We start from the raw sequence: 14505 nt of genomic DNA on the forward strand, positions 1-14505 counted from the left end.
CAAAAAGAAAGTACTTCATTAAGATCAGACAAATGAACTTAAGCCCTCCCACTTGACAGTTTACTGAGTTACAACTGTCCATTAACTAGCTCTTCACATAATTAAGGTGAGAAGACAGCCATACTCTTTCTCCTCTTATCTAATACCAATCCCTTTTTCCTTTTTAAAACACTCTACATTCAAATTTGAAATCATTTCTGTTCCAATATAAACGCAATCATTTTTCTACGTTCCCCTTAATTATGGTTAAAGACCAAAAAATGAAGCAACACTAGCTACTTTATTAAGAAAATTCAACTCTTTAAAGATATTCTATAACTTTATAATAAATTTGTATGACTAGTTTTGAAATTACAGACCAAAAAATACATCAAAGTGGTTTCTTGGTAAAGATAAAGACCTTTGTTCATAACTGACTTTATTAGACACTGAATATCTTCTCTCAGTTTTTTTCACAAAAAACATTACATTGCTTCATTTTATCAGAACTTCTCGTGAGTTTCTTCCTCCCTGAGGATGTGCCCTTGTTCCCAAGGCACTGCACATTGGGCTGAGGGGCATTAAAGTTCATCTGGAGTCACGACCTTTGATCTTAAACACTAGGTACTCTACTTCGATGACCAATGGCCAATTTAGCTTAGGTGTTGATTAAATCAAAGATAAGTTCCGGTTCTCTTTTTCCCCAGCACCTGGAATAAACCTTGAAGTGAACTATATTGTCAGAAGATGGTAATTTCCTGACTCCTTGAGCCTATGAATTAATCTCCCCATTTCCACATGGTTCTTAATATCCACCCTCCTCCTCTTTCTGCTGCTGTTCCTCCTCCTCCTTCTCCTCCTACTCTTCCTCTCTCTCTCATACATACACACATACACACACACACACACACACACACAATCTTTCTTCTCTTTCATCATTGGTTATTTCACTGCTTCCATTCTCTGCTGTCTCTTCCCTCCTTTGTCTCTTTATTGACCATTATTTTCCCCTTGCTTCTTTTTGCTTCTCTTATAGATTCTGTCTCTAACTACACCTCTCTTCTCATTATCTATTAGGAACAGCTGTATATTAATTTTATCTTATTATTATTATTATTGACATAACCAGTCAATGAAAATACTGTTTCTTTGGGTTCTTTGGCTAACTGCTCTGAAAAAAAAAAATCCCACTTAAGTAATTAGAATCCAATGTTCCACTCTTCTAAGGTCTTCTCATTATTAATAGATACACAGAGGGTGTTGTGTATCCCAAAGACCCTGGGTAGATTTGAAGATAAGGGAGAGAGAAATACCATTCCATATGCTTAAAGTTGTCAAATCCTGGCCTCCAGAAACTGAAGGTTCTATACAGAAAGCCATACAGCTTAGTGGTCACATTCTATTTCTTAGAAATCCGCACCTTGAGCCAAACCATGTAAGAAAAACAAAAACCATCTTTCATAAGGAGGAATTAATTTTGGTGAGCCAATAAGTCTCTGCCAAGGGTCAACACTTTAAACATATAGTTATAAGACATTTTAGAGTGTGACTGGCCTTTTGGAAAACACCACTGTTAACTATACAATGAGGAAATTATGCCACACGTATTTTAAAAGAAAACCATGTCCCACGTATTATAAATCACTTATGACAAAAAATGAGACCTTCATTAGTTTAAATGAAAGCTCTATAGCAATTTCCATAGTTTTATATAAAATACTTGCTTTTCAAGTTAATAACCTTCACCCAGTTTCCTCAATGGTTAACATTTTTTTAGCACATTTCCCCCTCCCTCCTACTCCCCCTGCCTATTTTATCAGTTATCTTTATCTGAACAATTTGAGAGCAAGCTGCAGATATGATGCCCCTATACCCCTAAACACTCCAGTTGGTATTTCCTGAAAACAAGAACTGTGGCCAGTATAATCACCACATAAGCCTCCAAATGAGGAAATCCACTTAATATAACACTATTATCCAATCCACAGACCCTACTCAAGTTTTACCAACAGTGCCAATATTGTCACTTGCTTCTAATGGTCCAGGATTTAATTCAGGAACATATGATGCATTTAGCTATCCAATCTCTTCAGTCTCCTTTAGCCTGGAACATTTCTATGTTTTTCCCTGTCTTTCATGTCTGAACAGTTTTAAAGAATAGAGGCCTATGTTCTATACAATGACCCTCAACCTAGAAATCTACAATATTTCCTCATGACCAAACATACATCATGAACTCTCAGCAAAAATTCCCCAGAAATGGGGAATTTGGGAGGCATACAATGTCCATTTGTCCCACCTGGTCAAGTTGAAGTTTACTGTAAAAATACCACTTTCTTGTTTTGTAGTCAACTGAGTCTTTTGGAGGGAGATATTCAGAGATTATGTCAATACCCTGTGTCTCACAGAAGCTCCACCTGCCAGCTTTAACATCCTTTGATGACTCCTGTCTAAATTAACTGCCACTCTGATGGTTGCCAAATGGTGTTTTTTCTATTTATGTAATTCCTTCTAGATTCACAAGTAGGCATTTTACACTTTAAAAGAGAACTCCCATCTCCATATTTTTTGTTCATTTATATCAGTATGGACTCATGGATTCCTATTTTATGTAACAGGTTAAAACCAATTACCATCATCATTTATTTTTATGCTCAAATTGTCCCAGATTTCAGCCACTTCAACCTGGGAACTCCATCATTTTGACATATCGACATCATTTGTTGAATATCTCCTTACTCTCTGGCACAAAAAGATGGTCCAGGCTCATCTTCTGCATTCCTTGACCTAATCCTTTTAGAGAGCGTGGTATTTAGAAACCAATGTCCAGATACTTGGTATGATCACTGCTACTAGAACATCATAGTTTTTAGGCTGCCTTAGGAGACAGCTAGAAAATATGTGTATGTATACATATACACATACTATCTCTAACTATCTATTTGTTCATATATATTGTTTAAAAAAAGCCATGATTCATAATAACACCAATTCCAATCCAATACCTTAGAGTTTTTTCTTGCCGTCCCCCTTTCCATGGTTATAAATCCCTCATCCAACAGTGAGAAGCATAGCTCTTATTATCCTTAATATATTCATTCATTTGCTCAATCTATTTACTTATTTGCTCAACATAACCAATCTCCCAATCACACCAGCCCCTGTGTGTTTGCTGCCCTATTTATCACAGCTGTCTTCTTGTTGGAATGCTGATACCTCCATGCCTGGTAAAGAATGGAGGGGAAGGGAAAGGAAAGAAATAAGGATGGGGAGAGAAAAATAGGAAAGGTGGGGAAAGGAGTGAGGGGAAGATGGGAAAAGGCAAGAGAAGGGAAAATGGGAAAAGAAAGGAAAGAAAGGGAAGCAGACACTCACCTTTAAAACACCTTCCACAGCCATCTTCCCTTCATGACCTAGTAAAATACTATATGGATAAAGCCACTGGATTGCATGTTTGATTGGCATCATAGGAAAGGAATCCTATGTAGGAGCAAAAATACATAGGAATGAGCAAAATTCAAAATAATCACAGAAAACATCTGAAATGTACATATGACATTAAAATTGACTTACAAAAGTAACCAATAGGTGTCTGGTATTTTCTGTAAGTCTACAAAAGCAAATATTCATTATTTTCTCTTCTCATTCCTTGCCCTTTCCCTGGGTAAGCTTACCCATTCCCATCTTTCATCTGTCTTCTATGTATTGATGGCTCCCACACTTCTATGTCTGGTCTTGACTTCTCTCTTGAGCTCTAAACCTGAACCCTCAATTGTTCATTACATGTGACTATATGAATATCCCATAGACCCCCATTTGAAACAGAATACATGTCTCTACCTTATTCATCCCAAAGTACCTGATCCCTTTTTATTCGTAAGTTAATCTCATCCACATTCACTTAGCTTCACAGTTATAACTACAAAATTAGAAAGTATTCATTATCCTCAAATCCTTCCTCGCATTATCTGCACTGTCAATTCTGTTCACCCCACTTTAAAAGTCTGTTGACAAGAAAGATTAGTGAAATTTCAATATGAACTATCTATTAGATGATACTATGGATTACTGTTAACATGATATGAAGTGTGATAATGTTGTTCTGGTTATGTAGAAGAATGTCCTAATTCTTAGAAGTTGCATACTGATATGGTTTGGCTGTGTCCCCACCCAAATCTCATCTTGAATTGTAGCTCCCACAATCCCCACGTGTCATGGGAGGGACCTGGTGGGAGACAACTGAATCATGGAGGCAGTTAACCTCCATGCTGTTCTCATGATAGTGAGTTCTCATGAGATCTGATGGCTTTATAAAGGGCTTTTCCCCTCCTTCACTCTGCACTTTTCTCTCCTGCCACCATGTGAAGAAGGACGTGTTTGCTTCCTCTTCCACCACGATTGTAAGTTTCCTGAGGCCTCCACAGCCTTGCAGAACTGTGAGTCAATTAAACCTCTTTTCTTTATAAATTACCCAGTCTCAGGTATTTCTTCATAGCAGCGGGAGAACGAACTAATACACACACTGAAGTATTTAAGAGTACTGACTGCAATTTACTTCCAAATGGTTCAGGAAAAAAAAAGAAAAGAAAAAAGCACATGCAAACAAATGTGGCAATATATTAATAATGGGTGATTGTAGGTGAGGGGATTATGAATGTTTTACTATTTTTCAACTTTTTTTTACATTTGAGAATTTTCAAAGTAAAATGTTCTAAGCAAAAACAAAAGATTTCCTAAGAATTTTCAAAATAAAATGTTCTAAGCAAAAACAAAAAGATTTGATAAAAGTATAAGATTTGATAAACAGGAGGAGAAATTCTGTTCTGGATGTATAGAACAATGTCAACAATACCTAGGCTCCCTGACTCACAGGAAACATACATATATACATACATACATACATACATACATACATACAAGTTTAAAACTAAGTCTCTTGCCTAAGATAGTATTCCCACTATCTTGGATGGTGCCCTCCTCCACAGGGTCTCACTGAGTGTTACAAAAGCTTCCTAGTCATTCCCTCACTTCCAACAAAGGTGTCTTCCTCCAACATAAGTCTGGTCACATTCATAGCCCACCAACTTAATATTGTCTGATAAGCCACTTTTTCCATATCATAAAATCCAGGAAACTCCATTCATCATGCAAAACATTTCACAATAGCGGTCTAACTTCTCCCTCTACCACACACACTTGCTTTAGGGATACAACTTATTCTCATTCTCCAAAGATACTAGGCCCTTTTGTGATTAAACACATTTGCCTGTGCTTTGACTTCCTGGGCCTTTTATCACTCCAGACATGACCGCCATGCCCTTTGTGAAACTGTAGTGGACAATGTCTGTACTCTATCAGATCCCCTCAGATCTGTTTGCATTCTCTCTTGTGCCTCCTAGCTTTCTCTTCCAACAGCAATTGCTGTAGGTCTTTCTAAGAAGACGATCCTTGGGCTCTTGAAGCCACCCTTGCACACATGCTGGGAGAGCAGTTAGTGTCTGGGAATTTGTGTCCCCTGAGACAACCATGACACAGAGACTGATGGAAGCTAGAACAGCGTGAAAGCCCTAGCTCCCCTAACTCAGGTAAGGACAGCTCTGAGGCCTAACTCACACTGCAGCACACCTCTTACTTGATCAGGCTAAAGCCTTCCTTCCCTCTGTAGAACTTTACTGAGATTGCATGTCTAGCTCCTACTCCAAAGCTGAAAGCTCTTTAGGGGCTCAGAACATGTCCTTGGTCTCTGTACAGTTTACTGCACTGCACAACAAATTAATCTCAGGCCTTACAATATTTATAGAAGAGTATGACAAAAGCAAACTGAAGTCCTTAATCCCTAATGATTAACTTTCAAAATTTTTAACATATTTGGGTATGCCAGTCATTAATTTATTTTACTTACCAAGATTTGAACCGCAGCTGCTAAACTATCTAAAGGAAAGTCTGGAAGTCCAAGAGTAGAAGATTCTTGGGAACACAGAGTTGTGGCAAAGGACAAGAGCTGAGAAACTCTAAGGGAAAAATGGTATTAAATTTTAATAGTTTTAAAATATAAAATGTGTAAGTTGTTAAATATAAAATACAGGGGCCAATTTAATTAATCTAAAAAAGATCCCTAATATTAATTCTTAAGGAACAATGGTTCCGCATCATAATATCCTACTTAAAACTCAGAAGCTGATTAGATGCAAATATATTCCTAAATTCATCACAATACTTGAGGTTTTTCACCACCTGGTCCAGATCTACCCTGCCAGCCTCATCTCTCACATTTCATAATCCCAAACCTAAACTCTAGCCTCCAAGAGTTTTTTATGGCCCTAAAAACAAGGCATAAACTCTCACATTCCATGCTTTTAAAACAAACAAACAAACAAAACAAAACAAAAAAAACACTTGTTGTGTTCGAATTTCTTGATTCCATTCTCTATCTGGCAAAAACTTGCTCATTATTTAGGACCCATTTCAAACACCAATGCTTTTATGAAGCCCTTATAAAGTCTCAACTAATGCCCCCAAATATTTTCAAATTATGGCACTTACTATACCATGTTAACCAAAGCTATTCACATATCTTTCAACTCTATTAGATCTTGAGTTTCTTGCCAAAGATATCTTATTAATTTTATCACCAAACATCCTAATACTGAAAAATTCTTATAAGAATTCTAGTTGTTGAATGACTGAATTAATTAATCAATCAATCAATGAACAGGCAAAACAAATTCAATATTCAGTGTCCAGACATTTATAAAAATATACTTACTTCTCAGCAGAAACATTGGCTCCAATTGAATATAACAACTTAAGTTGGTCCTAAAGTAATACAGAAACATATTAAATTAATTAACAAGAAATGTAACAGATTAAATGCAAATGTTTTATAGATACAATCCAACCTTTTAATTAAGCAGACACTAAATATTTAACAGCAAAAAATCATTTATTGATACATTTCATTTTCTAAAAGCCAGCCTTTTAAAAAAAATCCTTCAAATAATGCCATAATAATTTTTCTTCCTAGTTTCCAGAGATTTTCTTTATTCTTTATTCTCATATCTTTCCATGACCTACTCAGGAAGACATTCAAAACTGCAGTAACATTTTTATAGCATTGAAGTTCTTGTTATAAATAGAAAAACTGTTTAACAAATAAATTATCCTTGGTCTTACTTACCTTGAAGGGTAAATAATAAATATCCCTGGCTTGAAATCGAGAACGAAGAGGGGGGTCTAATGGATTCCCAGAATACCTTGGCACTGGCAAGCCCAAGGCAATCACTCGGAAATTTTCACTAACTCGGACAATTTTCCAAGAATCCAACTCTTTTTTGGTATGATCCTATAAAAGTAAGAGATCCGGAAGCTATAGCATAAATGATACAGATCACAACTGTAAGAGCTGCCAAGTCCAGGGACTTAGGACTTGACTGTTGAGAAAACTGTATTGGAGAACACTCTCAAAACCATACTGTCAAGGAAGGCAGCAAAGTGAAATCAGGTTCAGGATGCCAGGGCAGGCTCACAACATGAAGACTGGGGTGTTTGAAAGGAAAAGCAGTTAACACACCAAGGAATAAAGGAGACTTGGGTCAGATCTCCAAGCCTTAGTCAGTAACACAGAGGAAAACAGTCAGGGGGTAAGGAAAATACATGACTAGAGGTTGTAACAAAGGTAGTCCCCGACGGGCAGATCACCAGCAAAGCTGTGATTGATTACCAGTGGACCTTAAATAGATAATTATGTTTATGGGTATTCCTAGCAAAGCATATTACTAGTAATAACTAACATGTTTTGGAAACTTACTATGTGGTAAGCACATTCCATGGATTTTTCTCATTTAACTTTCACCAGAATCCAATATAGACTATCTCCTTTTTATATGAATGAATGAATCAAAGTTCAAAGGAGTTATATAACTTGCCCATCGTCCTGCAACTAGCATACAGTGGAGCTTAGAGAATGGAAACAGTATGGGTTTTAGAGTCACAAATCCTGGCTCAACTGCTTGATGTACACTTTTACTAAATGTTAGCGTATGCATGGTATTATACCTTTGGAACCTTAGCCTTCTTAGTAGGAAAAATATCACCTACATTATTGTGACTGCTAGGAAAACTAAATGTGTAAACGTATGTGCAAACAAGTGGCCCAAAGGAGGCACCTGTTAAATCTCATTTCCTTCCTTCTCTGCCTAACTCTTATCAATGGCTCTTCACATTCTTCAGCAGCAGGATCTACAGTATTGACTAAATTTGTGTGAATGCACATTTGTACACTCTGAGAGAAACGTCCACGGCTTTCAGCAATTCTTCACAGCCCAAATGACAATATAGAAACTCTTAAGATGGCACTTAAGGCCTTTCCTGGCAGAAGCCCTGATTCTCTCAGTCTCAGCAACCAGTACACGCCTGTCCCCTTGACCCTCCTTCCGTGACCCTGTGCTCCAATCCATCTCCCAACTGCAGCTCTCCAAACACATGATGCTGCTTCACCAACACTACTCCATCTTCTTGGAACAACACCCTTTTCACTTGCACACCGTAAACACAAGGGTCAGTCAAAGCTCAGCACAAAAAACATCTTCATAAAACTCAGATCCCCTTCCCTCATCAGAACCATTTTTGTACCCTTTTACTTTATCTTATGCAAGCTTCTATCATTATTTATTTGTGCATTTGCTTCTATACATGACTGTCTCATGCTAGCTCCACACTCTTGAAAGGACTTATTACCTCTAGTGTATAACAGGACAAATATCTGTTGACTGACTGCATGAACTAATTTTAAAAATAATAAATAATTATTTCAATCATATTTTGGTATGAATCAAAATCAGAAATCATACATCTAATTAACACACTGACACTATGTCATATACACTAGAAAGTGAAAGTCTGGATCTAGCCCTGTCTGAGAAACCAAAAGTAGAATCTTCAGAGAGCTGACTAAATATTTCTCTTTTTCATTTACTCAAAAATGTTAAATAAAATATAAAGTTCATACAAACTGAACTTTGTATCTCTTTCCATAGTAACAGAATTCTACTATAATCACCTTTTTGAAACCAATAACATTTTTGAGATATTAAATTTAGAATATCAAAGCTACCTAGAAATAAATGGGGCTTAAGTTATGGTGTTAGAATCTTTTTACCATAAAAGTTGTCTTAAGATGATAGTGCTTTGTGAAGGGATCTTATCTATATGCTGTGAGGTTCTCATGAGACAGATTCTATGAACACAGAAATAACATTTACCGATAAAAACTTATGTGTTTATACTGATATTTACTTTGGGAGAAAAATGTAGTAGACCCTTCTCACTTAATAATAAGCATTCTTTGCGTACTAAGCCTATTTTTTTTTTTTTTCCGACAGAGTCTCGCTCCCTCACCCAGGCTGGAGTGCAGTGGTGCAATCCTGGCTCACCACAATCTCAGCCTCCCGGGTTCAAGCGATTCTCCTGCCTCAGCCTCCCGAGTAGCTGGGATTACAGGCGCATGCCACCACGCCCAGCTAATTTTTGTATTTTTAGTAGAAACGAGGTTTTACCATGTTGGCCAGGCTGATCTTGAACTCCTGACCTCAGGTGATCTGCCTGCCTTAGCCTCCCAAAGTGCTAGGGTTACAGGTGTGAGCCACTGCACCCAGCCACTAAACCTCTTTTGACTCGCATATCCTGAATTCCTATCCAAAGTAATATGTTCAATAACTTTGCACAGAATTCTACTATAAAGAATATATCAAACTTTTTGTTGTGAAGTAACTCCTATACTTAAAAAAAAGATTCCATATTCTGAGTATTTTTTTTCCAAATTATTTACTAAAAATGGTTAACACTAATGTAATCTCTAGTGGCAAGTAGTTATTTTGTAATTAGAAAGCATCTAAAGAGAAAACGTTCTGCATAATAGCCTTTTAAAAAATAAATTTAAAAGCTTTCATTTTGATAAATTAACAACATGAATAAATGAATTTAACTTTTTCTACTTGATTAAATCCTTGATTATCTCCTTCTGATTATATCAGAACAAGATGTTCCATGAATAGATCTAGAGGAAAATGACTGTACTTCACAAGAAAGCATCATCTAGAAACTCCCACAAACAGTAAAGAAACAGACTGCTTCTGGCCCTGCCGGCCATGCAGCATCAGTTCAATCAGACCCTCTGGCATTCATTATTTAGGGCCTAGTGTGTTCTGGGCTCATATTAGCACCCTGGGAGCAAGATCAAGAAGTATGAGACACAGATCTTGCTCGTGATCAATTTGCAACCAACCTGGGGTAGTAAGATTAGCACATATGTATCTCTACAGAACAGGTATGAGAGAGACTCTAGGTCCTAGAATGTACAGGCAGAGCAGTCAGTCACAGAAGGCTGGGTTATCCACAGAGAGATCCAGCATGGTACAGCTTGAGCTGGATGAACAAGAGCTAAATGTCTTCTTGTCATTTGTGACATTACATGAACCCATCTCCCAAGCCTCTGAAGAGTCCCCACATTCCCTAGTTGTTGCCCTCTTTATATGCATGTTTATCACAGCATTTAATCATTCCACGGTACTTATTCATTCATTCAACAAATAGTTTTTAAGCACCTACCATGTGCCAGCCATTGATCTAGGAACTTGAGATAATACCAGTTACAAAAATCCCTGCCCTTGTGAAACTTATATTCTAGTAGAGGGAAGCAGACAACAAAGGGCACTGTATTGCATTGTAAAAACTTTTGAATTTTACTCTGAGTGGAACAAGAAGCTATCAGGGTTAGAGCATAGGAATGCCCCCAAATGGATGCATTGTTAAGGCGATCACTGACTGCTGTGTTGAGACCAGTGTCAGGAAGGAAGGATGGAAGCAGGGAGTGCAGTTAGGAGGTTCCTACAGCAACCTCGGCATGTGATGCTGGTGGCTTGGGTCATCAGAACAGGATATCCTTTAAATATTTTATTCATTTCTGTCAATACCTACTGGACCTTTAGCTTCCTAAAGCTAAAAACTGGACTTTCTTCAGCTTTGTATCCCTGGTGACCAGCACTATCTAGAAGTCATTAGCCTTTTATTAAATAGTTGTTAAGAGAAAGAAAGAAGGGGGAAAAAAGGAGATGGGAAAAGAGGAAGAAAGAGAAGAAGAAAAAATAGGAAAAAAAAAATGGAAAAGAGAATAGTTATTAGACTGACCAAAAAAAAAAAAGACAGTAAAAATCTGGGAGGTGTTTTGACAAAGTCTAAAACACAAGAGCGTTATAAAGCTGTAAATTCATGACTCTAGCAATTTACCCAAGATAAGGGCCATCTGAACATCTGTCCTGATTCCAACAGAGCCATGTCTTATACAATAAAATGGCACTGCCCATAGCTTGACAGCAAAGACAAAGCAACAGGATTTTCTTTTCTTACTCGGAGAAGTTTGTCGTAACGCTCAGCAGACATCAGGAAGCGTCCATCTTCAAGCTGCATCTCTCTGTTTTCCAGCAAGTTGTTCAAAACAGGCAAAACATTCCTCTCTGCCTTTTCCAAACCTTCCAAAATGAGAGTTCTGCCTTCTGTGGCTGCACGAACTGCACACTATTTCCAAGAAACATAAAAGCAAAATGAGAATACTGAAGTTGCAGAGCTTGGCCTAACATTACTTGTAATTCAAATTTAAGTTGCAGTTCTTGTTATAGGGACCAGAAATCAATAAAACTGAGTTCCAGATCTTGTTTTGCTTTTTCTGCCTATATGATCTTAGGAAAGTGATTTTACCTCTTTGGGCCTGTTTATTCGTTTGTAAAATAAAGAGATTGAAAAAAGAGGATCTCTGAAGTTCCTTTCAGCCTTGATATTTTAGATTATATACCCAATGAAATAAAAAACTAACAGCTATCTATGAACAAGGAACATAATTAAACAAGGGCACAGATTCCACAACTGGAAAAGAAAAATGAAGATAGTTATCCACCCTACCTATCCCACAAGCTTCTTGTAAGGATCAAAAAAGCTAGGTGAGAAGGCTTGGAGACTGTAACATTTGTAAACATAAGTCATCATCCAAATAAATTGAGGTTTTGTGTGATGATGCTGACAACATTACACACTTAGAAACAGAAAAAGAATCAGATTTTACATTGGCCAATAGCAGACTGACTTAACCAGTACTACGAGTCTTCCAATAAATTTTAAGAAAATTAGTAATGGAGAAAATTAGGAAATAAAGTAAACTGTAATACAAAAAATTACTATAGATATGAAAAAAATATTTTCCTTTAACTATAGGTCCTTAATAACATAGAAAACTACTTTTTGTCAAAATCCTTCATGTTCTGCTAAAAAAGGAAAACCTGTCATGTTTCTTCTGCACATTCAACCACAGACAGAGGATTAATGGTGCTAAATTTATACTGTTATTCCCTCCCGTAAAACTTGGCTTCATTAGTCTCCATGGCACTGCATTGTCCTAGGAAAATTGTTTTGTCTTCTCTGCCTGTCCATTAAATGTAGATGATGGCCAGAATTACATCCTTAACACACAGCTCTTCTTACCCTACTAGGACCTCCCTGAAAATCTTATTCAATCACATAGTTCCAACTACCACCTTTATGCTAATGACCCCCCAGAATCTTGGGGTTCTGAAACTCCCCCAAGTTTCAGAACCATGTAGTCTCATTAGTACCTCATATGGGGTCCCTCAGACCCCATGAGCACCTCAGGTCCCTTGTACAAAACTGAAAATATCCTATTTTCTCCAAACCTGCTTCTCTTCTTTATTTTCTATCTGGGGTGTGAGAACCATTGACCCAGGCCAGAGCCCTTGATGTTTCTTGAACTCATCCCTTTCTACCCCTTCCCTAGTTCAAGCTCTCCTTACCTCTCAGATCACCTCCCAATAGTCCAAGCTCCTTAATTTGGCATATTAGCCTATCACAATGCAGCATCTACCTACCTCTCCAACACCATCTCCTGATATTAGTTGCCTCACATGTGGTATTTCTGTGACAATAAACTGGTTATCTCCTTCTACACATGTACATACCATACTGCTTTACCAGAAAAATGTCTTTACTTATACTGACCCCTCACTTAAAATTTAATTTTCCCTATAGTAATTGTCCAAAAAAAGGATCTAAATGTTTGATGAGGGGAAAACATATCTCTATTTTTTTAAGACTTAATATCCAAATAAATTTCTGGAGTAGCAATGTACTGATTTTCCAAGTGTAGAAAAGAGGCATTGCTTAATCAAGCTTGCATACTATCCTCTTTTAATACACTGTTGAATTTTGCACTGTATAGTAGAGCTTAGTTTATTTCAAGTGTCTACATAATGTTGTAAAATGATAAACTTTATGAAAGCCATATTAGACTCAAGAGAATCATCCATTTTAAGATCAATTCATGAATAATCCCTCAAATATATCATTACTGCAATATTTTAATTCTCTTCTACCAGAGTAGCCATCTTGTTCTAGAAGCTTTATTTAAAAAAAAAAAAAAAGCATGGGTAGAAGTGACTTAGTAGTTTCTAAAGAACAACAACAACAAAAAAGAATCTCATTTTTGCTAGCTGTATAAAGGACAAAGTCATAGAAATAGATTCTGGGATATTAAAAGTCAAAATATTGGCCGGGCTCAGTGGCTCATGCCTATAATCTCAGCATTTTGGGAGGCTGAGGAGGGTGGATCACAAGGTCAGAAGTTCAAGACCAGCCTGGCCAATATTGTGAAACCCCATCTCTACTAGAAATACAAAAATTAGCCGAGTGTGGTGGCGGGCGCCTGTAATCCTAGCTACGTGGGAGGCTGAGGCAGGAGAATGACTGGAACCCAGGAGGCAGAGGTTGCAATGAGCCAAGATCGCACCCCTACACTCCAGCCTGGGCGACAGAGCAAGAATACAAACTACTTCTTATAAAAATTCACATTTCAGTTAAGGTTTCAATTAAGCTTTTGTTCACAAAAATGTATTTACTTCAAGAAAGCATAGCTCAGAACAAAAAAGAAATTAATTGTTATCATAATCTAGGGTAATATTATTTCAAGAAATCTAAAACTTTTAGCAATCTTTCTTATACGACAGACTAAATATTGCATTTGACTTTTTAAAAACTCCATAGGGATGAAAACCCACATTCTTTGAGATAAAACTAGAAATATACAGATCAAAATGTAATGGTTCACCATCTATGGGCCACAAAAAGCAAAGTCTTGACAACATAGGACAACAACAAACACTGCAGCTCCACTTTCATTCACCTCAGGTGTACTGTGGTCTGCTATGCATTGACTCTCTTCAAAAGAATTCAGAACAAGCTATGCAGAGAGATCAAAAACAGAAGCTAAATACACAAGGTTTTTTTTCCATCTACTCTAATGGCAGTACTGTGACCACAAAGTTGAAAAAGTAGGGATAGATGGAAAAAAGATAACACAATTTAATGATCTCTTGAAAATCTGGTCAATGCTGCAACTTTTCTCCATAGTCAAATGCATGCAGTATGTATAGAGCAGAGACCTCAATTTAAGAATCTCTACTACTAACG

General features: G+C 37.1%; 1 protein-coding gene across 1 annotated transcript in view; it reads right to left on the reverse strand.

The window, feature by feature from the left end:
- The window catches only part of VWA8 (von Willebrand factor A domain containing 8), a 393066-nt gene that overhangs the window by 311614 nt on the left and 66947 nt on the right, over positions 1-14505 (reverse strand). The window contains exons 5-9 of the mRNA XM_003806896.6: positions 11383-11550; positions 7157-7321; positions 6746-6795; positions 5882-5990; positions 3355-3459 (exon numbers count right to left, since the gene is read on the reverse strand). Coding sequence (XP_003806944.2) covers positions 3355-3459; positions 5882-5990; positions 6746-6795; positions 7157-7321; positions 11383-11550 — 597 coding nt within the window. The remainder of the gene's footprint in view (positions 1-3354; positions 3460-5881; positions 5991-6745; positions 6796-7156; positions 7322-11382; positions 11551-14505) is intronic.

Source organism: Pan paniscus, chromosome 14, assembly GCF_029289425.2.
Source record: "Pan paniscus chromosome 14, NHGRI_mPanPan1-v2.0_pri, whole genome shotgun sequence".
NCBI lineage: Eukaryota > Metazoa > Chordata > Mammalia > Primates > Hominidae > Pan > Pan paniscus.